Source organism: Thamnophis sirtalis, unplaced genomic scaffold (assembly GCF_051295495.1).
Source record: "Thamnophis sirtalis isolate CommonGarterSnake01/CBP01778 unplaced genomic scaffold, rThaSir2_p1.2 scaffold_14, whole genome shotgun sequence".
Lineage (NCBI taxonomy): Eukaryota > Metazoa > Chordata > Lepidosauria > Squamata > Natricidae > Thamnophis > Thamnophis sirtalis.
In genome coordinates, this window is record NW_028261394.1 from 23,955,235 (window position 1) to 23,982,691 (window position 27,457).

General features: G+C 53.6%; 1 protein-coding gene across 2 annotated transcripts; it reads left to right on the forward strand.

Moving 5' to 3' along the window:
- On the forward strand, positions 1 to 27,457 carry FHOD1 (formin homology 2 domain containing 1). 2 transcript variants are annotated; one of them, XM_087729337.1, is made up of 24 exons: positions 1 to 409; positions 4,724 to 4,830; positions 5,781 to 5,845; positions 11,732 to 11,799; positions 11,953 to 12,058; positions 12,658 to 12,752; positions 13,319 to 13,430; positions 13,687 to 13,781; positions 13,872 to 14,015; positions 14,101 to 14,300; positions 14,483 to 14,593; positions 15,242 to 15,265; positions 15,794 to 15,847; positions 19,676 to 19,791; positions 19,903 to 20,801; positions 21,937 to 22,089; positions 22,211 to 22,393; positions 22,772 to 22,891; positions 23,687 to 23,848; positions 23,956 to 24,146; positions 25,164 to 25,356; positions 25,540 to 25,702; positions 26,548 to 26,724; positions 26,941 to 27,457. In XM_087729337.1, exons 1-24 carry the CDS (start codon positions 215 to 217, stop codon positions 27,021 to 27,023), a joined length of 3,816 nt encoding a protein of 1,271 aa, XP_087585463.1. In that variant the 5' UTR covers positions 1 to 214; the 3' UTR covers positions 27,024 to 27,457. The 2 variants fall into 2 exon arrangements, with proteins under 2 accessions (XP_087585463.1, XP_013925325.2); XM_014069850.2 differs by lacking the exons at positions 15,242 to 15,265; positions 15,794 to 15,847 and having other exon boundaries at positions 2 to 409.

The following is a 27,457-nucleotide window of genomic DNA, read 5'->3' on the forward strand; positions in this document are numbered from 1 at the left end:
GCCTGATCGGCGGCCGCTTCTCGCCAGGCGATGGAGCCTCAGCGCCGGACGCGTGCCAGGGACACCGGCCCAGGCAGGGGGGAGGGTGGAGCGGCGGCCGCTGGGGGTCTCCGCGGGTCTCCGCCCTGGAAGCCCCGCCCCGCCAATCCCAGACCGGCTCCTCCGGCGCAGCCCTGCCCGACCGGGAAGGACGCGGCAGATCCGTCGCTGCACCATGGCCGAGCCGGCCGCGTCCCCGGAGGCGCCGTCCGCCGTGCAGTGCCGCCTGCAGTTCCTGGAGGACGCGGACCCCTTCTGCTGCGCCGCCTTCCCCGAGCCGCGCCGTCCGCCCACCTCGCCCGTGGCCGAGGCGCTGCCGCTGGCCGCCCAAGTGCCCGCCTTCCTCCGCCTGCTGGGCGCGCCGTTGCGGGTGAGCGGCTCGGGGAGCGGCGGGGAGGCGGGGGCTCGGGGGTGGAGGAGCCGCCGCGCGTGGGAAGGCGGCCCGGGGTGCCTTCTGTCAGGCGCTGCCCAGCGCTTCCGCCGGCCCCGCGCAGCTGCTTCCCGGGGTCCCTAGTTGAGCGACCCCGAGCGGAGCGGGTCGAGGGAGGCCAGTCGTGGAGCTCCGGCCTGGCTTGGGTAATGCCCGGCGCCCTCGGCGGGTCGGCGCCGGCCGCTCGGGGCCTTCGCCCCAAAGGAGCCGCGCGAGCTGAGTCCCCGCCGCCTTCCCTGCAATGGCCACGGGTTGGCTGAGGCGGCTGGGCGGCTTCTGTTCTGAGAGTCTCGGCTGACGCGCTCCGATCTTTTGCGCCTGTTGCTAAAAACAGCCGGGAACAAACAGGAAAGGCCTTATCTGCCGCGGGGCCCCCAGAGCGGCTCATCGCTGCCCGCTGAAGGGCTGGCCGAAGGGCTAAGAAGGGCCGCCTACCGGCGGAAGAAATGTTGGCCCCTCGAGACGGGGACAGAGCCCCAACTGCCTGCCCGGAGCTTCCGTGAAACAGGGAGAGATTTGAGGAGGCCCCGGGGGCAGAGCAGTCCCGGCCAAATGCGGCCTGAGCAGCTGGCCGTTTTTCTGGCCTCACCCAATGCACAAGATGGGGCTAAGAATGCAGGCAAGGAAATGGAGGCAACTCCTAAGGCTCTTTGTTGCATTTGCTTGTTTTAGGTTTAACCTAAAAGGTTAGCTGCCGACACATAAGAAGACCATAGCAGGCAGACTTGGTTAGCCAGTCAGCTACTCCCAGTTGGGCTGGGCTCCTTGTGGCCACATGGTATCTCTTCAGTCAAACATGAGCCGGTCCATTAATCTTGGATGCTGCCCATCTGACTTATTCATTGACATCTCTTCCAACTTTTCTCAATCTTGCCAAGTGTAATTGTTTTTCTCTTAGTCCATTGTCCACTCCTCAACATGCCTGAGCTTTTGCGTGTTTGGCCCTCTGCGAGAGCAGCCAGGACATTTGATGGAGGACCAACAAACTGCTTGCAGATCCCAGGTCCTTAGCTGCCACAAAATGAATCACTTGGAAGCATCTTAGTGCCTTCCTTTTGGTCATTCTTAATGCCCCATTTTCATAATTGGGCTTTCAGAGGCAGGCATTACATTGGAAAGATCATTGCTTTAGTCTCGATTGCATTCAGATACTTCAGTCTTTATTGAAACTTGGACAAAATATTGTGGATAATCAAAACTGAATGTATGAATGAAACTTCCATAATTCTGCATAGGTTTTCCCTAAAATTAATCTCTTTATTTTTCTACCACATTCTCTATTCCTTTTTATGCAAGTTGTGTGCCGTTTCCATCTCTCCCATAAACTTAGAGATAATTAAATGTGCCTGTTGATATTTACCTCTACGGTATTTTTAAAAATATTTTACATTAACTTGACTTGTTCTACTTCCCATTTTTTACTTTCACAAGTCTTATTTCCTTTCTGTCAACTAAGTGGACGTGGCTTCATGTCTCCAAGTCTTCAGTTTTTAGCTTCCTGACATCATCTCCAGTTCTGAGTTATTAGACAGTAATATATTTATGGTATATGAGTCGGGAGTGGGGGAGCGCCCATTGATGTCCCTTCTCTGTCCTTCTCTTCTGGCTGACCTTGTCTCTAAATTTGATACAGTAAGCAGGTTTGCTTTCTAAACGGTCTCCAGAAGAGCAATTGAGGGCTCATTCCAATGTATTTCACATTCTGCCATGATTTGCACACCAAGTCTTGTGTGTTGTCATTGAGAGACAGATGAATTGTCAGCCCTACCTCAGCTTGCACTTCTCAGTAAAAATTTCCCTAGCCCAGACTTCTCCAGACTTGTTGACGTAGATCTGTTAGCACTTTAACTGCCTCATCCTCACCATTCAGTTCAGTGTGTACTTTATCTGCACTGACATAATTACTTTATTATATCACTTATTATATCAAAAATTTATATATTCATATCAGAAATACAGACAGGAAAAACTGAAAAAAAATTCTAAATGAATCACATATTTTATCAAATTTATTGGCTGCCCATCTTACCCCACGGAACTAGAATTAGTTAAACAAAAATACGGAATAAATGGGAATATTAAAATGTTACACAGCCTCTAAAGTACTTAAAAGCTGGATTACTAAACTGATCAACTAATAAATGTATGTAGTGCAGGACCAGGATTCTGAGATGTTGCCGATCTCAGCAGGAGGAAAAGAGGTAACAGTCCAGCTGCTCAATGGGAAAGCCCTGGTGCTACTTCACGCTTTGCTATTTAGCAGGTGGCCTGTTACCTCTTTCCCTGCCTTTCCAGCACAGTCGCCTTCTCTTTCTACAGATGGGGCAGATTTCAGAGCAGTCTTTCCAACTTTAACTTTGCCTTTTTTGGCTCTTCTGTGTTCACCCTCCAGGATTCATCCTTTGGCTGTAAATTTCCATTTGATCTCTATTTCCCCCTTTTTTTTTTTTTGGATATATTTTTATTCTTTTTAAACAAAACAACACATACAAAACAAAGCAAGAGAGGAAAGAGCAACTTTCCTCCATTTCATCAAGCATGTCGTTTGGTTACAAGTTTTTGTGCATCAATTCTTAAACTTAGGATTAACTGGTTTACATTAAACATAAATGAATGTTTCACTGACATTGAGCATTATGTGTTCAAATTACCATTAATATTCTTTCATTTGTAACAATCCTTATTTCCTTGAATTCATAATTATCTATCAAATAACAATGAGTCTTTAAAGTATTATAGTATCACCTATCTCTAAGGAGAAAAAACGAAGATTGGAACAAAGAATTTCCATTGGTTTATAATAAACATTCATATTTTCAATTGACCATAATGTCACCAATCATCCAGAATTCCAAGAGTGGTTTCCCATTATTAATTATTAAGCCATATAATGGTTAAGTATTTCAATTCATGTGTATATCAATTATTCCTTACATCATCATTGATTCGTTTAATATACAAAGATCTTTCTAATATAAAATGGTCACTACATACAATTATACCAAAGTATTCAAATCATCCCACTCTTATACATTAAAATCATTATTGTCTTTTATACATCATATAAGTAGTACTCTATATCGTAACAGAAAAAATAAAAAAAGACAAAAAAGAAAAAACTACTACAACATAAGTAAACAGTTTCATTCCCAGGGTTTTTTTATCTAACTATTGGTAAAACATGTCCCACACTTTATAATATTGCTCATCCTCTTGTTCTCTAATTTCAAATATAAGCTTACTCATTTCGGCACATTCCATTATTTTCCGAATAGTTTCCTCCTGTGATGGTACTGTCTATTTCCCTTCTTGTCGTGCCTCCCCCCACCCCCCACCCCACTTGCCCTTGGAAGTCAGGCTGAGTTGTCCCTTCTTCTTGGTGCCCGGGGTTTTCCACCTCTGACTTTCCTTGTCTGCCATAGGATTTATTCTGAAGACTCTTTTCCTCTTTGGAAGTCTGGGGTTTCCCTCCTTTTAAGAGACTCCCCCCCAACCCGGACGTCCTCAGCTTTTCTTTCACATAAGGCAGGCAGTGCAAGCTACTCCTTTCATTGCTCATCCCTCCTAACTGGCCTCCAGATGGGCGACTTGCTAACTCACCTCCTCTCTGTTTGCCTCCTCGATGCCAGGCAGCGCCTGGTGCGGCCCTGACTGAGTGGGCTGCCCTTCTCTTTCCCAATTGGCATGGGATTCGCTTTGCCCCCTTTGGGACCTTTTGTGGCCAGACCAGGAGGTTCTTAGGAGCCACAGAGGCTTTTAGGGCTCCAGTAAGAGCTGGAGCCCTGCCTGAGCTGGGGGCTTTTCCTGGAGTCTGGAAGGCTGCCTGCAAACTCCCACCTCCCTGCTTGCAGGCCTGATTCTTTTTTTTTCAGTGCTGGGAAGAAATTCTCCTTCAACTCCTCTAGGGTTGGGCTGCTTTTCTGAAATGGACACAAAAGCAGGCGGAAGCCAGACTGGACCTGGGGACCGGTGGGGGTGGGGGCTAAGGTGTGGGTCTCCTGGATCCTCCCTTCTGAGCAGCTCCCGCTGGATGGGCATGGGGCTCTCATCCACCTTAGAGGACATCTGATGGCCTGGGGTTGGTCCAGCGCCTGAACAGGTGGAGTTGAGGGCAGGATCTGGCCCTGCCTCCAAAGGGGCCAGGGTTAGGTGGCAATGCAGGCACCGCCTTTCCCGTGCTGGGCAAGGGGCCAGGAGGAATCGCAGAGCAGATGCTCCATGCTGGGCTAATATACAGATGTGCCTCTTTTGCAGCTGGAGGACTGCGCCTTGCAAGTGCTGCCTTCTGGATACTACTTGGACCTGGAACTTTCGCTGCTGGAGCAGAAGGACGATCTGGAAGCATTTTACGAAGACATCAGGTGAATCCCTGCTGGAGGATTTTACCGCCTTTTCCACTTGCAAACTTCCCTCCTGTGCATCTCATGCCAGCACATCTGACGCTTTTAATCTGCAAGGAGAAGGACATCTCAATTTGGGGGTGTCAGAAGTTGCGCTCGATGTGTACGAGGCAACCAGGCAGACCCAAACGTGATGCGCTTACCGATCTATGAGGAGGCTCAATTCATCATGTGCGGTGCCCCCGCCTGCAGCGCCTTTCTCCTCCCTGGCCCAAGAGGCTGGCTGCAGGGGAAGGCCTTGCCGGGCAGCTTTCGATTTTTACTTTGGTGGTTTGTTATTTAAAATTTTAAACTGCTTGTCGTCTTCACAGAAGGGCTCTGGGTAATGCACAAATCAAATATTAAAATGTAAAAACAGTGCTTAAAAATTGAAGGCAAGAATAAATTAAAAGTCATGTTAAAAATGAATGAAAAGGAGGGAAGGGCTTTTCAATGGGCTAAACAGCCCCACAGCTCTGTGCTCCCCTGGGCTCCAGGCCTTGGAGCCACCTTTTCTCTCCTTTCAGGAAGGGGGGGCTGCCTCAGGGAGGGCAAGATATCACACCAGGCGGGGGCAAAGGGCTGAGACGGCCCTCTTCCTGGACCCTCAGTCCAAATCCTTTGGCTGGCGGGGTCTGCAACATGCCTTTCCTCCCTGACCAGGTGAGATGGACTGATGTGTTGAGATGAAGCCAGTGCTATAGATAGCCTGGCCCCATATAGGCCACAGCCAACACCTTGAATTGGATCCGGATGCAGACTGGCACCCACCCAGCAGAGAAGTCACATGCCATGTTTTCTGGATGCTGCCTTTTGTGTCAGCAGATGGCAGGACCTGCGTGCGTGCATGCGTGCATGGCGGGGGGGATCTTGAGTCAGCCGGGGGTTCTTGGTCCTGACTGGCTTCCTCACTTGGTCTCTTCTTGTTGCAGCAAAGGGAGGCGGCCAATCCTGCTTCTGCGCACGCATCTCTCGGTCCGAGTGCATGCCATCATCGGTGAGTCCCCTCTGGGCTGTAGAAGGGCTGCTCTGGTGACCTCGGTGGAAATGTGTGCCATGTGACAGCTGCTGTGTGAAAGGCCGACCTCCGGCTTGAAATTAACAGGGAAGGAATTGGCAAAAAGTGGTACAGGAGGAGCTCACCCAGTATGAACCTGGAGTGAGAAATGGTGGATGGCAGAATGGGAGGAGGAAACAACCTGGAGGGCGAGCGAGCGAGCGAGCAACAGGACTGTACCACAGAGGTGGGGAGATGTGGTGGGTGACAAGTAGAGGCACAGTGGAAAGCAGTGAGAGAGGCAGCGAAATGGAGCTTCCCTCGCCCCTTCGCTTGGGTTTGGATTCGGATTCCTTCATGGACGATCCAGGAGCCCCCAAAAAGGGCCTCTCTGCACCAAGCAACATGCTGCCCTTGGGGGTGATGAGAGGAGACCAGGCAACCTCAGGGGATTTGGGCTTCTGGAGCATCAGCTGCCGGAGGAAGAGATTCCTGGCTTGGGAGGAGGTCCAGGAGGCAGACCAGGCTGAGAAGGTCAGGACTCCCTTCATTGTGAGGCTATAAGAGCAGCCTTTTGCAAGTCTGAATGTCCCCCCCCCCCACCTTCATCTTTATGTGAATGAGGGAGGGGCCTCTGTTGTCTTCTCAAACTGGTTGCTTGGACCAGTTGAAGCCCCGTTGGTCTGGCCAGTGCCGGGGGGTGGAATTTCCTTCTGCCCGCTGTAGTATGAGACGGAATAATCTCTTGTCCACCTTTCTTCCCAGCTGAACTGAGCAAAATTTTAAAAGAGAAGCACCTTATAAAGTGAAGCAACAGCTGACAATTGAGGCAGCATAAATGCTTAGAGGATCTACTGGTCAGTGTGCAGATGAGATGTGGTGGAGGCCCACTTGGCAGGTTGTAGGGTCTGGACTGAGAGGAATCAGTGTTGCTGCAGGGGGGGGGGGGGGGCAGAGGGGCTCTGGGTTTCCAGCTCAGGAATTTGCCATCATTACCCCTGAACAGGTGCAGAGGGCAACCTGAGACTCCTCCCGGGATTGTGGCTCTCGCTTGAGGAATGGGTGGCGGCCGTGGCCGGGCCGGGGGGGAGGGGGGGCTTCTGCGCAGCTTTGTCTTGGGCAGCTCAGAGCCATCCTCCCCCTCTCCTCTGCCAGCTGAATCTTTGGCTGGTGGGCCTCTGGGTTAGTTCCAGGCCTGGTAATGACCATAGAGCCTTTCTCCACATAAAGCTGCAGTGGGAGGATGCCTCTCCTGGATTGTGTCTGTCCACCCACCAGATCTGCCAGGAGAGGCACGCTGGGGTCCCCTTTGGACCCTCCACGGGGCCCAGGAAGAGAGCTGGTTTGGGGATGGGCCTCTGTTTGGAAGATCCCTGGGATTAGCATTGCGGGTCTTGAGGTCCTGCTGTGTTAGTAGGTTTAGAGGCTGGATTTTGTGATGGAGCCCCTGGGATGGGCAGATTGATGATTGGAGTGGCTTTTTCTTCCTTTTAAGTCTGTGTTGTTATTCTATGGTTTCATCCATAAATGCTTGATGAAAGGGAAGCCGTCTTCCTGCTGCTTCGGACCCCTTCCAAGTTCAGCTCTTGCTCTGAGTTTGCCCTGCGATTTCTGTCCTTGAAAGGGGGTGGGGGGTCTTCTCACCACAGTGCAGCTGTCAGCAGAGCCACATCCCTGCCCCACGGAGGGCTCCTATGGGGCCCTGGACCCACATGGCAACTTCCTGTCAATTTCCTAAGAAAGAGGAAACTGCTGAGAGCACAGAGCAGCAGAAATGGTGAGGGTCAGCCCTGCATTCTGAGAACGACCCCAGCCCTGCTGGTTCCAGCAGGAGACCTGATGGCCCAGCACAGGGAGGAAAGGAAGCCACACAAGGGGACTTCCTGAGCTGACCCCCCACAATTGAGAGGACTGGCTCAAGCAGCTGGGGGAGATTTTGGGTTCTGCAGTCTGGACTGGGAGGAGCCCCTCCCCCCATGCCACGGAAGGCTTGGTGCCCACTGGCCGGGAAGCATCAAGGCAGTGGCCGCTGGCAAATCTCTCAGCGCTGGGCAGCTGGGGCTATTTTTAGCTTATTAGCTGCAGAATGTGTTATCTGGAGCCACATTTGAAGAAGGAAGCAGAATTTAAATGGGGAAAACGAATCACCTCCAGGGAAGAAGAGAAGCAGAATGGGCTGCTTCCCCCTACCCAGAGGAGCCATTCTCAGCCCTGGGCCCCCAAGTGGAGCCCCACTCTCGCTCTGCACTCTGGGCAGGTTGGTCCCAGAGGGCCAAAGGGAGCAGAGCGGCTGGGCCCTGCGCTCCCTGGGGAGCTGCCCCACTGGCAAGCCCTTTCTGTGAGCATTCGTGAATTCGGGACACGAGTCACTGTGGGGAAAGGGGGCTGTGGGAAGGAGAAGAAAATTGGGGAGCCCAGTGCAAATTTTGGGATTTAATGGCAGCAAAATGCTGGATTCTTTGTCTTCAAACCTTGATAGAAAGAATCTTAGCTCATAAAAGCTGCAATTCTGTGTGTGTGTGTGTGATTTTGTGTGTGTGTGTGTGTAATTCCTTCAAGACAGTTTATGCTGCCCCTGCCCAACTGCAGGCCTTCCAGACCCCCCAGCCCCTTGAGCCAGCCAGGGCACCCCCCCTGGAGAGCCACTCTGGAAGAGGTGGGTGTGCGTGTTGTGCGCGCATTGAGGCGAGCGAAGGGGCATCTGGGCTGCTTCTCTTTGGGCCTTTGCCCTTAGCTCCTCCTTGTCAGTCTTTTAATTCCTCGGCTTCGAGGTGGTGCTGGGGGGGTCCGTGGCTGGGGGGGTGGGTGCCGTGGGTCAAAGGGTGGCAGAGTGGTCTGCCTTTGGGGCCTGTGGTGAGGGGGGAGCCCCACAGGCCTTCTGGCATCTCCTGCCTTCAGTGACCTGGTCCGGGGGCCCTTCTGGAGAGGCCAAGCCAGAAAAGGCGCCAGGAGAGGCTGGCCCGGCCATCCTCCTTTGGCCAGGAGTCCCTCAAAAGCAGCTCCTTGGGGGCCACAATCAATTCACACGTGGCGTTGCGGGCACTGCTCCAGGGAGGGGAAATCCACTCGGTGACCCCTTTTGGGTCCCTTCAGCTGAGGATGGGGCTCCGAGCCCAGCTGTGCTGCACCCCCCCATGTCCTTTGGGGTCTGCTTTGGGTGAATGGAGCCAAGCTGTCTGTCTGTCGAGGGATCTCCGGAGTCCTGCAGAGCTGCCCAAAGCTTTTGGGGGGCGAGGTGATCCTTGAGGGGGTGCTGCCCTTCCTCCCTCCCACATCTCGGCCCCTCCTGCACCTGGAAGAGCTTCACCTAGGCCGCTGTGCTTGTGCAAGGCCAGGACTCGACCGCTGAGGCCAAGGGACAGGCAGGAGCTTTTCCTGCTCAAAGGGGACCGCACATCTCCTCAGACCCCACTGGGTGGGTGACAACACGAGATTGTGAGGATCAAAGCAGGGCTGGCATTTGAGCTATTTTCTGCTCGTCTTTTGTAGCCCAGTTTGGCTCTTGAGTTTCCGGGAGAGAAATGGTCCCATGATGGACCTCTCCTCACCCGGCAGGGAAAGGGAGTTACAGCGTCTCCCCTCCCCCCTGCCCAGAAGGCGCATCCGGTTGTTTGTGCTGAGTCATCTCCTGTTTGGGTTACTGCATCATGGCTGTGGTGGAGTTGCCCTTGGAGGCCATCCTGAAGCTGCAGCCGGCCCAGTGGCAGCACCCCGTCCTCCCACACCCAGAAACCCTCCTGCAGCCTGAGCTGCACCAATCCCCAGTTGCTCTCCAGACTGCTTCTCAAGATGCTGGTTGTCACCTTTGAAGCCCCACCTGGCCCGCAGCAGCTGTTGCCTCTCCCTGAGGGTACTCACCTGCCCCCCCCCCCGGCTGGGCATGCTCCAGGCCCCCTCCCATAAATGTTGCCCCCCAGGGCTCTGACGTCCTGTGGCCAGCTGAGCCCTTTGGAGCAGCCTGTCACTGGAGAATTGAGCCCCCCCAGCCTTCCAGGGGGCTGCGAAGACCTGACTCTTCCCACCCATAGTGAGCCTGGAGGGGGTTGAGCTGCAGGGGGTGCTGCTTGGTCTGGCACCTGAGTGGGGAAGGGTTGGTTTTAATGTGTGTTTTGTGTATTACTGTGAGCAGTCTGGAGCCTTGTGTGAGGTAGGCAGGTTCTGTGATTGGTTGAAGAAGCCTTAAGAATTGGTTTGTACCAGTGGTGAAATTCACCGGTTCTATGGATGGGGCTTGGTGGGCGGGGCTTGGTGGGCATGGCAGGGGAAGGATACGGCAAAATCCCCATTCCCTCCCCACTCCTGGGGCCAGCCAGAGGTGGCATTTGCCGGTTCTCCGAACTATTCAAAATTTCCACTACCGGTTCTCCAGAACCTGTCAAAACCTGCTGAATTTCATCCTGGTTTATATCTTGCATGAAGTCAAGGATGGATCTCGTTGGTTGGGATGCCAGGCCTTCCTGCCTCCTGTCAGGGCTCCAAGTAACACCTGAGGCTTGAGTTTTCTCAAAGTCCATTTTATTAGAGAGGTCATATTGGCACACCTGGGGAAACCTGAATCTGAAAGCTTCCAGGTTTTCCCACCCAGTTGAAAGTTCAGCCCCTACCCCAACATCCTCAAGCTCATCACATGGTCCAATCCTTCATTGCCACGAAGAAAGATTCCTCCCATTCACATCCGTCCAGGTGCAGGGATAAAGCGACCTTGACTTTCTGTGAAAGAATGATATTATGGCTGCACATCACCCATACTCTGCATAATCCCCCCCCCCCACAGTAGAAAGTGTGGCAGGCCTGAAATCCAAAAAGTAAACGGAGGCTTCTAGATCTGATTCCTGCTCCAAGTCCTGGAGTTTGGGGGGTGGTGAGGGGTTGGTTCAGAACAACACCAGGCAGGTCACCCAGAGGTCCTCCCGAGAGCAGCTGGGCCTGAGGGGCTGTTTCCTCCCCTCCCACTGTAACTGCTTGCCCTAAGCCCTCCAGTGGTTCTGCTGTCCCTTAATTCTGGGGCAGTGGGGGATCCCGGGCCCATCATGCTTCACCCACGATCTCAGCATAACAGACCCCAGGCACTAATGCCCCCTCATGCAGCTGCACTTCATGGCCATGGTCATGTCCTGGGGTTACGAGGTCCTCGCTTACAATCTCCCCAGGAGGCTTCTGGCAAGCCGGAGCCAGTGAGGGGGGCTGGATCATAAAATGGGGTGCACATTCTGGGCCCAGTTGTGGTCGCAAGTCAAAGACTCCTCTGCCTCTTTGCCTTTTAAAGGGAAAATGGTGGCTTATCTTTGGGCCGATGATTGCAAGGGCTTCTGTTCAAGGAAGTGACCAAATCCCTCTTTCATAACCTCCTTGACCCACGTTACCCCCAAGGAAGAACAGCCCTGAAGGAGCAGCTTCCAAATCCTCCAGACGCAAACAAGGGAACCTGGGTCTTGGTCGGCTTGTCTTGGGGTGGAAACCGAGGCCCCCAAGTCTCCACAGGGCACCAAAGGGAATTGTGTTGGCTGGGTCTCTGTTAGCCTAAAGTCCGCTCTAGCTTTTGCCCCAGGCCTCCTTGTAGTTCCAAGGGGCAGCCCTGGGGAACCCCCCGAAGACCAGCGGGCTCTCCTGCTGGAGGAAATGCTGACTCTTCAGAGGAAGGCCGTGAAAAGCCTCCCCCGCCTGTCCCCCTGGTCCAGGATCCCTGCAACTGTGTGTGTGTGTGTGTGTGTGTGTGTGTGTGTGTGTGTGTGTGTGTGAGAGAGAGAGAGAGAGAGAAAGAGAGAGAGAGAGAGGGAGGGAGGGAGAGGGAGGGAGAGAGAGAGAGAAGAGAGAGAGAGAGAGTGAGTGTGAGTGTGAGTGTGAGGCAAGCCCCATTCCGGAGGCTGAGCCCTTTCTCTCCTCCAGAGAAACTGTACTGTTCCAAGGGTCCGGAGCTGAGGCGTTCCCTCTTCTCCCTCAAGCAGCTTTTCCAGGTGAGGCTCTGCCACCCAGCCGGCCCTGCCAGCATCCCTGCCTAGCTGGGGCCTTAGCGGGAGACGCCAAGGGATGGGGCAGCTCAGCCCAATGGAGGGGAGGGCTTCTGGATGCCTCAGGGGAATCTCTCAGGCTCCGTGTATCGGCTGCAGGATGACAAAGACCTGGTGCCCGAGTTTGTCAACTCTGAAGGGCTGACGTGTCTCATCTCAGTGGGAGCTGAAGCTGACCAGAACTACCAGAACTACATCTTGAGGGGTGAGTCTGAGCGAGCAGCTGAACTGGTCCGGGGGTGGGGGTGGGGGGCAGGCCAGGGAGGAGAGGGGGTGCTTCCTTACATGCCCCAGGCATCCCTCCCTCTTCTGCCTTTCATAGAGGGGCGGGGGGAGGCAGGATCCCGGCTAAAGTTCTCTTCCAGCAATGTCTCTTGGTTGCCCCTGGTGGAGAACTGAATGAACAACCAGCCACTTGAGAGTTGGGGGGAGGGGGGAGAGCCTCAATCCAGTCGGGAGGACCCCCTGCTATTTCTGCCTCCCTTTCTGAGAAAGGCTGCTGGCTCTTTGCGGCTTTCAGTGTTTCCTGGGCGTGTGCCCCCCTCTTTGGGGTGCAGTAACAAAGCAGGAAGATCCAAAGTAGACTTTAGGTGCCTGATTGAGCAGTGGGGGGAGGGGGCTGTCCAATCCGTCCCCCCTCCCGTGGTCCCCAAGTGTGGGAGGTGCCATCTTGCCCCAGGGGTTCTTCCCCCCCCCCAGCAGGCAATGCCCAGCCGTTGAGCAGCCTGGTCCACCCCCTCCTGCCCCCCTCCCCCAAATGCCGCTGGGGCTCCACAGGACCGCTCTTCTCCCCCCACCCTGCAGCTCTCAGCCAGATCATGCTGTTTGTGGATGGAATGATGGGGGTGATCCAGCACCCAGAGACGGTGCAGTGGCTCTACACCCTGACGGGCAGCCTGGTGAGTGAAGATGCCGGCTGAGGATGTTCGGGTTGTCCTTACCTGTCTCGTGAATGTCCTTCTTTGCACCTGGCTTCCGATCCTTCCCTCTATATCTCCTCCTTGTGTGATTCCCCCCCCCCCAGCACCTCTGGGAGGTGAAGAGGGCGAAGAAATCAGGGCAGCTCCACCCGTCCTGCCTGCTGTCTGAGCGGTTGGAGAGCCAAGAGCACTGCCCGTCCATGTTTGGGCCCTTCGGCCGGCCCCTCAGAGGACGTCTCCCCTCTGCCAAGAGCATCCCTGGGGGCCCTCAGGATCAGTCGGGCCTTGGGCCTTCAGAGCCACCAGGCAGGATCCCAGCCCCCAGGGCAGTCGGGAGAAGAGGCGCAGAGGAGTGAGCTCTGAGAAGGCCTCAGGGAAAGGTCTCTTCACCTGCTTGGAGAGCTGGGCGTGTAGCCTTCCTGCTCAGCCCAGCCATGGGCGTGGTTGGCACGCTTGAAGGTGCCCATCTCTACAGCCCTCGTTTGGCCGTTTGCCAGAGGAGGCCGGATCGTTTGGCACATGCGGTTTCCCTCGCCTTCCCCTAGTATCGCCTGGTGGTGAAGACAGCCCTGAAGCTTCTCCTGGTCTTCGTGGAGTTCACCGAGTCCAATGCCCAGCGGCTGATCCAGGCGGTGGGGACTGTGGAGCAGGTCAGAGGTGAGCGGGTGGCTGAGCCGAGTTGAGCCTGGGGCTTCCTGGTTTCTCCTTGGAAAGGGCCACCTTCTAGTCTCATCAAGCAAACCATTTTTGGTGGCCTCCAAGGACCGCGAGGTGCAGGCTGAGATTGGGCAGGAGAAAGAAGAGGGTCTTGGCACGTCTCTTGGAACTGAAGATGTTCCGCCTTAAGTGGCGATGGGAGCAACCGGGCTGGGGGGGGGTGTTCTTCCTCTGTTCCTTACTTGCTTCCTTCCAGGGGGCTTTCCGTGGTCTCCCCTTGTGGCCATCCTGGAGCAGAAGAGCGGGGCTGATACTGAACTGCAGGTCTTTGCAATGACACTCATCAACAAGGTGAGGGGGGGCAGGGCGGGCAGGGGGCTCCTCCCAGGGTGGGCTAATGGTTGTACCCGGCTAATGGTTGTGTCCTGTTGGGGCTTGCAGACGTTGGCTGCCCTCCCTGACCAGGACTCCTTCTACGACGTGACAGATTGTCTGGAGCAGCAGGGCATGGAGCGGCTTGTCCAGGCACACCTGGCCAGCAAGGGCACGGACCCGGACCTGAGGCAACAACTTTCCCTCTATGAGGTGGGGGCGCACGGAGGGAAGCCCTCGGCCGGAATTGCCCCTGGCCACCTGCTGCTTGCTAGCTGATCGTCTCTCTGATCTGCAGAATGCCCTGAAGGAGGAGGACGGGGCAGAAGAGCCTCTGCTGGCCACCCGAGCCAAGGAGCGGCGGAGAGGGGATGAGTGCCGGCAGGGGGCCCGGCGCTCTTTCCCCAATGCTGTGGCCCAGGAGGAGAACAGAGAAGTCCCTGCTGCTGCTGCTGCTCCGCAGACGCTGGGCCTGGAGGGAGAGAGCTGCGAGCAGCTGTGAGTCGGGCGTGGGGCATGGATGGGGGCCCCACTCCATCTGCCTTGGCCACTGGACTCCCCTCCCATATGTCCTCCTCAGGCTGCCATGCTGGCCGGTAGTACCCCTGATCTGGCTCTTGTTGGGGACCCACAAAGCCAGGGGCCAATCAGCTGCAGCTCTCCCCCCCTCTCCCTTCCAGGCCCAGCTCCAAGGGCTCGTACAGCAGCACCTCCTGCATGCAACTTTCTGCGCTGCCGGCCCCCGTGGAGGGGGAGCCGCTGGCTGGCCTGGGCGAGAGGAGCGTTTTCAAGTAGGTCCTGGCTGGGCGGCCAAGAGGCCTGTGGAGGAAGCCTCGGGGGGTGGGGGGGAGCTTGTGGGTGTGGGAGGTTTGCCCAGAGCCTCCTTTCTGGGTCTTTCCTGGGCAGGGACCCCTCTCTGCAATTAGTCCTTGCCAGCAGATGGAAGGTTCAGGGTGCGCCTCTCTGCCTGGGCTCCCTCTTCTCAAGCAGGTAGTGCTGTGGCAGCCTTGACCTCCAGCTGCAGGTTGGTGGCAGAGCCCCAGGTGGGAGAAGGAGAGGCTCCGCTTGTGCAGCTGGCAGAGCATGGCCCCCGGTGGCTAATCTGTTGAGGCCCCCAGGGCCACCGCAGGCCCTTTCTGCTCCTTGGGGAAGGAGAAGGGACAAGGCTCCCAGGGTCGGGGAGGATGGCGTGTGATGCAGAGGCGGCCCCAGAGTTGCCCCCCTCCTTCCCAGGCATTGCTCTGCTTCTCTTGGGCTGCTTCCCTCTTCTCTGGGTTGGCTGGAGAGCTGTGTACCCAGGACCTTCAGGGTGGGATGAGAAGCAGGTGGCCGAGGGGGGGGGGGGGGCTGTTTCTGTTCTCTTTCTAGCTGCTCTGAGCTTCTCAGCTCTCTCGCTCTCTCCAGCACCTGCCCGGCTTAAGTGCTATTTCCTCTTCCAGGCTTCACCAAACAGCCCCTGTGTGGTAAGTGACGGCCTGTGTGTGGTGTGCAGTGGTGTCAGTCAGGGAGGGCTTGCGTGTCATGGCTGCCTCTGCTTGAGAAGCAGAGTGGTGTGGGGGGCGGTAGGGGGCCACCCTCCCTGCCAGCAGTGCCAGGAATTGGCAAGAAATTCCCTGGTTGGGCTTTGGGGATGCTTGTTGCTCAGCTGCTCTCTGGCTGCCAGGAGCCCGAGGCAACTGCTTGGCTGGGCTGGTGTCTCGGGGCCATCGGCTTCCGCCCCTCAGAATCAGATGGGAAGGGGGTCCCCATGTCCCCTCCGTTCCACAAGGGGACTCTGCCTCAGCTTTTGTCCGGGAAGACCTCCAATCCTGCTTTGGGCTGCCGTTGTTGCAGGGCCCAAGCGGTGGGTTCCTTGGCATGATGGCCATGGGGACTGTGGTACCTTCCAGAAAGCCCCTCCCCCCTGCATGTTTCTTGCCTTTGGGGCTGGCTTGGCAGAGCTTGCAGCATAGTGTGGAGACCCACTGGCACTAACTACCTTTTTCTCCCAGGGGAGAGGAAGCCCCCCCGGTATGTGGGGACAAGCCCATTCTGAGGCACTTTGAGTAAGTACGGAGTGGCCTGTGCACCCCTGGCCAGGCTGAGACTCTGGATGGAGACGGAGGCTCCTCTCCCCTGCCTGGTTCTGGGTCCAGGGGGAGGGGCTTGGCTGGGATCCATTTCCAGCTCACATTTTGTTAATGCTGCCACCTGCCAGCCTGACACCCCCGTCCCCCGTCCCCTCCCACAGTATGTAGAAAGAGGCTCCTGGGAGATCTGGCACTTCCTGCCACTTGTCTTGAGGCTGGCTTGAGGCCTGCCTAGAAAAGAGGCTTCCGTCCAGCTGGCAGCAAGAGCTGGAAGCCAAAACCGTTTGGGCCAGATGGCCTTTGCGCAGAGGGCTGTGCAAAGAGGCCACTGGCCAGCCAGGTGGGAGGTCACTGGTCAACCAGTGCTTGCTTAGGCAGGATGGCCTGATAAGACACAGATGGGCATAAAATGGAAACGTTTGATCTGATTCTCAGGCCCACCGTTGCATTTTATTTGGGATCTGGACTGCTGTTACGTAGTTTTCGGGGCCAGGCTGGTGCATAATGCTCCTCTCCTCCTTGATACTCTTTCCTGTATCTTCACTTACAGCTTAATTGTTACTGCTAACCTTTATGGGTAACGTTCATTGTATTGAGGCCAGCTGAGTTCTTCTATGTGTTTTCATATTATCATAAAATTATAAGGGACTATAAACGTTATCCAGTCCAGTCCCCAGCTGAATGCAAACTATACTGCAGCAACTTTGACAGATGGCCACCTGGCCTTTGTCTGAAAACGAATGTCCCAGGAGAGCCAGACCATTTCATGTGGCCGTCTGTTCCACTGCCAGACAACTTGTGAATTCAGGCAGTTCTCCTGATGTCCCGGATGGACCTCATTCCCCACAGCTTTCACCCCACGGCTCTGGTCCTGTCCTCTGGGGCAAGAGAAAATACATCCACTCTCCCTTTGGTGCCACAAACATATTCTCCTCTCCTACTACCCTCTTATCCTGAAAATAAGCCCTCCCTGGATAATAAGGCCAATCGGGCTTTTGAACACTAAAACAAGCCCTCTTCGAAAATATTGTAACACAGCAGCAGCCACGAGGTGACCATGCTTGCCGCCTCCTGAACCTCAAAAATAATAAGACCTCCTCGAAAATAAGGCCAAGCACTTAATTCAGTGATCAAAAGAAAATAAGACCCTTTCTTTATCTTGGGGGAAACACGGTAGCTCCTCCCTGCTGTCTTCTCTACAGTTCAAAGTAACAATATCCTTCCTACGGTCTTCCTGGGACTTGAAAGCATCATGGTGGCCTTTTCTGGGCTCACTTTGCAAGTCATTGTCCTTATGCCCACAACTGGACATAGGACTTCGGGAAATCTGGGCACAGCACTCCTGATCATGATCCCTAGGTGGCGCTTGGCTCCTTCGCAGCTACAAGGTGCTGCTGGCCTCTGCTTGACTTGGGCTCACCAGAGACACCCAGAGCCCCTTTAGCTGTATTTCTCTCAAGGCAGGTCTCTCCTGATCTTGGGAGGATTTTATATTTTTCCCATGACATTCCATCCTATCCGTTTCACCCTACTCAAGCCTGTTTGGATCTTTTGGAACCAGGGATGGGTTCCGGACACCATTACCAACAGTTCAGTAGTAAAAAAAAATTGCTCCACGGACGTGCACATTTTCATTTAAACAATCTGGGCATGTGCACAACATTAAAAAATGAATAAAAAATACATTTTTAAAATGAAGATTGTTCTGTACATGTGCAGAACAGAAAATCAAGATGGTGCTGCCGATCCTCAAACCGGTACGGTCCCATGTTCGCCAGAGTTACTACCTATTCGGCCAAGCCGGACCAGATAGGTAGGAGCCCACCTCTGTCTTGAACCTTTAAACATCCATCTCCCTGCAGAGTTACCCGCCCACTCTGCTTTGTACCCTGGGCCAACTTTGAAGTCTCCTTGACTCTCTCGTTCATGTCCTTTTTTAAAAAAAAAGTTTATTTATTTTATTTGAATAATGTAAAAATTCCATGTGTTGTCTGGGTACCGTTGCTTTTAGGCAATTGTAATCAAAATGCTTACAATAACATTCATCACAATAACATTATTGATACTATAATAACAATAATATTTAGCAAGTCTATTTTATCAAATTTCCATTTTAACATTTATCCTTTTTATGTCCCTGCATTTCTAACTTCTGTTTTTGTTGTCTAACCATTGGTAAAATAAGTCCCATGTCAAAAAGTATTCAGTTTCTTCTTTGTCCTTAATAGTAAGCATTAATCTATACATTTCTGCATATTCTAATATTTTCTTAATTACACTCTCATCTGTCGGGATCTCGTCACGCTTCCATTGTTGAGCATATACAATTCTAGCTGCAGTTAATAAATGTAAAACCAAATATATAGTCCTTTTATTATACTTTTCCGGCAGAATGCCCAATAAAAATATTTCTGGTTTCATGTCTATATGCTGTTTTATCATTTTTTCCCAACCAAGTATGTATTTTTGTCCAGTATATTTTGGATTTTGCTAATATGGTAATATGAACCAGGTGCTTGATTGCACTTCCAACATTTAGTGGATCTATCCTTATACATTTTTGCCAGTCTTGTTGGTGCAAAATGCCATCTATAGAACATTTTATACAAATTTTTTTATGCAATTGACATAGTCAATTTAACATTTCTATCCCACAATTTATGGCATTTGTCTAGTTCTGTTGCATATCCAAATTTTTTAACCCAAACAATCATTGCCTCCTTTACCTGTTCACTTTCAGTTTAATACCTAATAAGTAACAACATATTTTCTTTATCAGTTTTTCATCTGTTCCAATTAATGTCTGGTCCAATTCTGTTAACTCTTTATTGAAACTATTTTAGCATCTTTCTCATATTGAGATTGCATCTGAATTTGTGGCTACCATGCGATGTCCATCCCTTGATTACTAAGTTCCTGCTTGGTTTTTAATTCTCCTTTTTCACTCAAAATATCTTTATATCTTACATTTTTTCCCATGTTAATAACATTTGGATGTATCAATGCTTCCATTGTGGGAAGCTAGGCTGGTTTTGTCAAGTAGTGTTGTTCTTTAATTTTAAGCCATACTGATAACAGTGCATTTCTAACATCTTTGAAAGTAGCTATGTATCTTATTCTTCCCATACTATAAAAAAGCATTCCAATCTAGTTGAAAGTTGTGTCCGTCTTTTATGCCTCAAACTGATCCATTCTTTCACCCATGTAAGTACCGAGGCCTGGCAGTACAATTCCAAATCTGGCAGCCCAAAGTCCCCTCTTTTTTGGGAGTCTTGCAACATTTTCAAACCTATTCTTGCTTTTTCCCTGGACCAATCCCCCTCCTCCAAGATACCCAGAGGTCTCTGAAGTGCTGGGTGATGATCCCGTCCCAGCAGAGGGCTCTTTTGATGCTGTGGCGTAACTCCAGGGGTCACAGACTTTCTTTAAACCTGTCTTAGTATAAGCGGCTCCAGGAGAGAGATTCCTTTGTCTTAGGGAATAGGTTGGCCTTGGCTTGGCCTTTGAGTTCCAGAAATGCCCAGCAATGGTCATCATTTGGAAAAACAGGGGAGCCTTGCTCCTCAAAGCAAGTTCCTATTTTGTAACATCTGCCTTTGGAGGGTGTTCCTTTGTCCATGCAAGCCTTGTAAATTTTCATAGAAAACCAAGAGGAGGGGCTGGCAGGGTTGGCTGTCTCTCGCTCGGTGACTGCATGTGTGCAGTGTGCAGGAAGAGAGCTCATGGTTGGCCCTGTCCGCTGGACACAATGCTGATGGATGGTGTGCCCAGTGCAGTGGTATGGAGTGTCCTCTTCTCTTGCAGAGCCCGTTTTTTGGAAAACCTGGCTGCCTCTCAGAAAGAGAAGATCACTGCCATCACCCGTGGACGCGCAGATGTTCTTGCTGAAGCTGTTTCGAGCACTGAGCAAGTGGCTCCAGGTAGCGTGGTGGGGTGCAGGGGGAGCCCCTTTGTGGCACAGCTTGTCCCTTCCTTGGTTTCGTTCTCTTCTACTTGGCCTTTCCCCCTTTAAGTGCCCCTTTCTGCCACAGGGCGGTGGAGCGAAGGACAAAACGGAAGCACCAACTGGAAAGGGCCCAGCTCAGAGCCTGGTTTGGAGCACGAGGAGGGCAGGGAGAATGTGTCCCCCAAAGATGCCTCTCTAAGCCACCTCATTGACACCACCTGCATCTTGGGCCCAGACCCAGAATGTGCCCCAGGTGGCATCAATGGGGCTCTTGAGAGTAGCAATGCTTCTGCGAAGAGAAAACAGATGCTCAACATGCTGTTTGCTAATAAGAGCCCACCAGGCACGGAGAGGATGCTGCTCACAGATCACTGCATGGAAGAGACAGAGAAGATGGGGCCTCGGGAAGAGGAGAACCAGGAGAGGATGGGGCAGCAGACAAAATCTTGGGCCCTTCCCTTGAAAAGCCAGTTCAGCGTTGAAGCGGAGACCAGTCTGAAGAGTCTGGACAGGGCCCAGGGAAGGGGAGGCCCATGGATGCCTGGTTCTCAGCCTCTGAAGATCCAGGATCTGGACTTCTCAGACCTGTGTGAGGAGGAAGATTTTGACGCACAGGAAGCAAAGGTGGCCAAGATGGCCTTGCCCCACATGGCTTTGGGGGCAGGTGAGGACCTGGCTCCTCCTCCAATTCCCGGTTGTGCTCCACCACCTCCGGCTCCTCCGCCCCCCCCAGCTGGCATACCTGGTCCCCCTCCTCCCCCTCCATTCAGCAGCCCCCTTCTTGGGGGAGAAGCCAGCTCCCCTGCCAAGAAAAAGAAGACTCTCAAGCTCTTCTGGAGGGAGCTGAAAGACATAGATGGCCCTGCCCGGGAAAGTCGGTTTGGGCAGGCCACTCTGTGGGCATCCCTGGAGAAGGTCGAGGTTGACTCCACTAAGCTGGAGCATCTCTTTGAGTCCAGGGCAAAGGAGGCTCCAAGCTCCAAGGTAAGTTGCTGCATGAGGCTGCAGTTCGGCATATCAAAGCTCTTCTCTGGCTGGAGGAGAACACAGAACATAAAATAACAGTTGGAAGGGACCTTGGAGGTCTTCCAGCCCAACCCCCTGCTCAAGCAGGAGATCCCATACCCTTTTGGACAAATGGTTGTCCAATCTCTTCGTGAAAGCCTCCAGTGATGCAGCACCCACAACTTCTGGAGGCAACTCGTTTCACTGATCAAGTGCTCTCACTGTCCAGAAATCTCTCCTTAGTTCTAGGTTGCATCTCTTTTTGATCATTGTCTTGCCTTCTGGTACTTTGGAAAATAGGTTGACCTCCTCTTCTCTGTGCCAGTCCCTCAAATATTAGAGGACTAGACCATGTTGCCGCAATCTTTCTCTTTGTTAGACTAGACTTATCTTGTGGGATAGTGCCCAATGCTATATTTTAAAGAGTTGACTATTCCCCCTAGCTTGGTGCTGTCTGCAAATTGGGTGAATTCATCTCTCCTCCCCTAATCTAGATCATTTGTGAAAACGTTGAAGAGTACTGGGGCTAAGAGAAGAAACTTGAGAACAGCAGCTGTCCTGACATCACTTCCCAGCTTGGAGATGTGGGCTGCTTCTCCTCTTCAACCTCTCCTATGGCCATTCCATGGGCTCAAAATGCAAGAGCAAAAGAAACTGCTCTCCCCCACCATCCTTCCCTGTCTGGCACAACAGCTTCCCACCAGTCTATGGGCTCCCTGCCCGCAGGGCTTCTGTGTAGAGATATTTGCAGATCTTTGGGGCGCTGAGCTTTGGAGCTGCTGGTAGACCAACCTGTTTGGATCTGGCTGGTCCTTGTTTAGGTCGTGGAAAGGTTTCTTTCTCTTGCTCCAGGCCTTTGGACATAAATGGTGGGCCATAAAGAAGTAGAGCAGCCGTAGCAGAAGGTGACTTGTGCCTCATCCTGGGAGATGTTTTTAGACTTCAGGGCCTCGCTTGTCCTGGGCTCAGCTCCGCATCCTCAGGGGCCTCTGCATTTCTTGGCTTAGAATGGTGGAGTTTGCAAAAATGTATCTGGGTTCTCTTTCTCACAGGAGACTTATCAAAGCAAATATCCCATGTTTATTCTGTCCCAATCCTGCTGTTCCCCTTTTAGAAAGCTGTGGATGGAAGGAAGCTGATTGTGATCCTGGATCCCAAGAGGAGCAACGCCATCAATATTGGCTTGACGGTGTTGCCTCCCATCCATGTCATCAAGACGGCCATTCTCAACTTTGATGAGTTTGCAATCAATAAGGAAGGGATTGAGGTGAGAAGGGATTTCCTGGGGCTCCTCAGTGCTTCAGAAAGCTTCCTAGGCAGGAAAACATCAGGAGCTTCTGATGGAACTGAAGGAGGTTTTTAGTCCCTCTGACTTTCTTGTTTAACAGAAAATATTGACAATGGTTCCCACAGAGGAGGAGAAGCAGAAGATCCAGGAGGCCCAACTGGCAAATCCGAATCTCCCTCTGGGGTCAGCCGAGCAATTCCTTCTCACACTCTCCTCCATCACAGAGCTCCCGGCTCGCCTGCAGTTGTGGGCTTTCAAGCTGGACTATGAAGCCCTGGAGAAGGTACTTTGTGCAAGACCTGGATTGACCAGGAGGAAAGGGGTGACTTCAGGGCGACCCTCCCTGCTCGCTTGGGTGAAGAATCTGCTGGTTAACAAGGAAGGGCAAGTCCAGGTGTCAATCTGGCAACCGAGCATCCCTATTAATATGAGGCACTCGGGTGGCATTGCTGTCTGCCATAATTGGTAGGTTTAGAGAGAGGGATGTCACTCCAGGCCTTGAGTGTCTGACCAGATGGTTCTCTTCTGAATCTTCCCACTCCTTCCCTTTTCAGTGTTTCCCATTCCGGGAGGAATTTATTTTATTGATCAAATTTATTTGCTGCCCATCCTGAGGTTCAGACAACTCTGAGCGGAACCTTCTTTATTTTCTTCTCTTCAGGAAATTGTAGAGCCCCTGTTTGATCTGAAGTTGGGCATGGAGCAACTAGCCAAGAACCAGACCTTCAGGTGTATTCTGGCCACCCTTCTAGCCATGGGCAACCTCCTGAATGGCTCTCAGGTGAAGCATGGCATGGCTGCCTTTTAGGAAAGACTCACGCCTGGTGTCAGACCTGCCCCAGTCTGATCTCCTACGAAAGTAAAACTCTTGACTCCGCTGAAGTGAAAGGAACTTTTACTAAGAGACACCGATTGCAGTAAAGTCAAGCGGAATCTAAAATCTGACTCCCTAACTTCCCCTAGCCCTTCCCCACATGACCCACCCACGTGTAGCCAATCCGGCACCGCTGAGATGTTTTGGGAAACGCTGAGCTACTTGTGCTGGTAAAATTCCACTCTCAGGGTATACAGCTTTGAGGATGTCAGCACTAGCATGAACCGGATTCCAAACTGCTCTGCTCTTCCTCACACGTCCATTCCCTCTCCCGATCTCCCATCATAAAGGTATACAGCTTTATTGCCCGTTTGTCCCCCCCCCCTTCTCCGATTGATGGCAGGGCGCCAGCAGGGCGCCAAGCCGAAGGTGTTGGATGCAGCAGCTGGCCCTGCCCAAGGCCAAGGCATTGGATCAGGATGTATCTGAAGTGACCAAGGCACAGCTTTTCCCGTCTTTTCTCCTGCTGGTTTCTCAGATGGGACGTAGGCCAAAGCCTGCCCAGATGCCCCTCCTGTCGCCTGCTCCTTAGAGCCCTTTAAAAGGTCCTTTTAAGATGTCCAGGATCTAAATAGGGCCACCTTAGGGCCCCCCAGGACAGAACATCCACTTTTTGTTGATGGTCTCTGGACCGGCTTCTCCTCCCCCACAGGAGGAAAGAACCTCCTCTCTTCCTGGCACTTACAAGGTTCTACATTTCAGAGTCGAGGGTTTGAGCTCAGCTACCTGGCCAAAGTGTCGGAGGTAAAAGACACCGTCCACCGGCAGAGCCTCCTGCACCACCTGTGCCAATTTGTGGTAGTGGCGTTCCCAGCCACGACAGACCTCTACTCGGAGATCGCTGCCCTCACTCGCTGTGCCAAGGTGAGGGGGCTCTCCTTCCCTCCTTTTGCACCTGGAAGGCTGAGTTTGGGTATCCAGCCCAAATCCCACAGGGCGACACATTGACAGCTCTCGTATTATCTCCTCAGGTGGATTTTGAGGAGCTGGCAGAAAGTCTCCTGCAGCTGGAACGGCGGTGCAAAGCCTCCTGGGAGCACCTGAAGGCCATTGCAAAACACGATTGCAAGCCAGCCCTGAAAAGCAAGCTGGTGGACTTCCTGAAGGCCAGCACAGAGAAGATGAGTCTCCTTAAGATCGTCCACCGGCGGGTGTTAAACAGGTCAGTGGCTCCAGATGGTCTGACTGCTGCCGGCTGAGTAATGGCCGGACCCCTCTCGCCCGTCAAGAAGGCCGTCTCAGGTGCATGGCCATAAACAGGGCAGTGTTCCACTTAGCGTCAGATGCAATTTCCCTCAAGAGAAATGGTCACAGGCAACCGGGTGAAGGCTGAGCTTCTTTTTAAGCAGAACTGACCCCTGGATTGGCCACATCACGGCAAGATGACAGCACTGGGTTGTGACCCCAAGGCCTCTAACATTAAGGGCAGGATCGGCCAGGGGGAGGGAATGAAGGAGCTGAAGGCAAAGCTCCTCACCCTCCGCTCTTCTCCCACTTGTGGGGCCGGACCCGTGTGGCAGGCCCTTTCCTGTCCTGGGACATTCATTCTAGAAAGGGTGGGGTCTTTATTTTAACAAGACCTTGATCATGCTTGAAAGCTGAAAAATGAGATGGGAATTTAGTGTCTGGAAGGATGAGAGGGAGGGATTTTCTGCCCGAGTGCTGCAGTCTTCCTCTCCGAGGGGGAGGGCAGCATTTTTGCTTTTCTGCTGCTCCAAGCATCCTTCAGCCCCCCTGGAGGCGTTAGGGCCCCATCTGGGACCAACATCACTCAAACTTTCCGGGGGTCCCCGGTGGTCCTTCCAAGGGAAGAGGATGGCTGGACACACTTGAGCAGATTCCTGCAGTGCCAGCTACAATTTATTTTGAAGGTTGAAGGCCAGAGGCCGGTCTGTCTGGCAGGGCCACCTTGGACCAGAGGATAGCAATAGATTTATATGCCATTTCTAAGCAGTTTACAGAGTAAACAATCTGGGTCCTCATTTTACCGACCTTGGAAGGACTGAAGGCTGAGTCAACCTTGAGCTGGTGAGACTTGAACTGCCAGCAATCAGCCGAAGTAGCCTGGAGTCCTGGATTCTAACCACTGCACCACTGAGGCTCATGCTTCCCCCTCCCCCTCTCCCTCCCCCTCCCTCCCTCCCTCCCTCTCTCTCTCTCTCTCTCTCTCTCTCTCAAGGTTCCGCTCCTTTCTCCTGTTCCTGGGTTACGACACGCCCTCGGCACAGAACATGCGGGTTACCAGCTTCTGCCAGCTCCTGCGGGAGTTTGCCCTGGAGTACCACACGTGCCGAGAGCGGGTCCTGCAGCAGCAGAAGAAGCGGGCAGCCTATCGGGAGAGGAACAAGACCCGGGGCAAGATGATTACTGAGGTGAGTCATCCAAGGTTGCTCAAAAGGTTTTGTTTGAGGCCACACAAAAAGAGGCGACCCGCCTGCATCCCCTCCCCTCCTCTGGGAGGCCTTGCGGTTGCCAAGAACAGAGGAAAGAGGAAGACCCACGGGGGGGGGGGGGGGGGGAGACATTGCATCCATGGGTATCTTCTCCCTTTGCAGATGGAGAAGTTTGCTGCAGCCAGCAAGACTGAAGACGGCTGTGCCCCTCCTGCTGTGCTATCAGCCAGCCCGGAGCAAAAGGACGAAGCCAGCCATAAAGACATGACCAGTTTGCTGGTCTCCCCAGGAGAAGGCCCTGGCCACCGCTCTCGCGCCAGCAGAGGTAGGACCTAGACCTGGGATGGCTGGCATAGGATTTGGCCTGGGCCTCCTCCTAAGCAGGGCTTCCTTTCTTGGCTCTCTGGCAGGAAACAATCCCCGTCCTCCTTCCAGGTCCTTCTGGTTCCCCCCACCCCCAATAGCATTGCCAAAGGCCCTTCTGTATTCCCCTGCTGCCCTCCATCCCTTGTGGGGGTCGGATGCAGGCAGATCTTAAGTCCCGTGAGCTGAATTAGTAAGAGCTCAGTGCTCTCAGCGACAGGAAGAGGCGAATTGAGCGGCATGAAAGGAGACGAAGGGAGCCTGTGATGCTCTTCTCAGAGGGCAGAGAGGCCTCCTGGTGTCAAAGGCCACAGGGAGCTCGTTCCCACTCTTTTTCCAGCTTTCTGCAGAGCAGCAAACCAAGGGTGCGCTTGTAGCTTCTGTGGTCTTCCTTTGGCCAGTGACCTTCTGCCAATCTGACCCCTGGGCGTGCCCATACAAGGCTGCTTTCTCTGTTTCCAGATGTTTGGGCTCTTATTTAAGGGGAGCCTCTTTCTCACAACAGAATCGGGCCCAGGGAGGATTGCTCAACCCTTCTCCCAATTGGTTGCCGCACATGGGTTCTCTTTAGATGATGTCACATCCCTGACACATCAGCAAACAGAGGAAGGAGACATCCCCAGGGCAGAGGAAGGATGAGGCCAAAGAGATCCACTTAGGGTTCTGGGAAGGTTTAGAGTTAATTGGGGGAGGGGGGCTGAAAAGTGCACTGCAGCTACATGGAGAGATGATGTGAGCTTGCTCAATCCCCCCCCCCCCCACACACGTCAGCAACTCCCTCCACCCCTCAGGAGTTTTTCCACTTAGGTGTTGGGAAGCAGAGTCCCACCGGAGGGCCCACCCCCCAGGAGGAAGCGGCTGGCTCTCCTGAGGACGCTTCTGAGGAGATCATGAACCGCCTGGTCAAGTCCGTGACCCAGAGGTCTCCTGCCCGCTCAGGCCCAGCCAAAGAGCGTCGGCGGTCACGTGGGAACCGGAAGTCCTGTGAGTGTTGCCTGCTGCGTCTCTTGGGTGGAGTCCAGATACGGCTTCTGTGCACACACCCCTTGGACGGGGCGATTGATGTGGAGAGGGAGGAGAGGTCTATTCCCCCCCCTCAAAGCAGGCACCGGCCCCACCAGGGCGGCTCTGGTCCTGTTGCCAGAGGGGCCTCTGCGTCTCCCTGACCCCCTCCCCCTCCTGCTCTTTGCTTCCTTGCAGTGAGGCGCACCCTGAAGAGCGGCCTGAGTGAGGAGCTGGTGCAGGCCTTGGGCCTGGCTCAGTCGGCCAGCGTGAGCGTGTGAGGAGCCCCCCACGGCTGTGCCCGAACTGGAGAGGCTCCTGCCTTTGGAGCCACCTCTCTTCGCCCAGAGGGGCTGGGGGGGGGAATGTTTCCTGCTTGGCCCCTTGTGCCTTGAGGAACAAGCTTCGCTTGGCCAGCGTGTTGGCCTGTGTGCCTGTGTGGAAGCTCCCGCTCAGGGCTGGGCGCGGAGGTCTGTGTGCCAGAGGGAGGGTAGCTGCTGTCTCCTTCCCCGCCTATGTCTTGCAGTGGGGATGGGCGGGCTTAATGGAGAAGAGGCTGGAGGGAAGAGAACTGGGCACTCCAAAGGAAGGGCTCCCCCTGCCCAGCCCCTCTGCTGCCGCCACCTCTGCCTCAGGAGGAGCCTCCTTGGCCCTTCCTGGAGTTCAGCCTTAGGAAAGGAACGAGAAGTAAAAGCCGCTCTTGCGAATCTCGCCA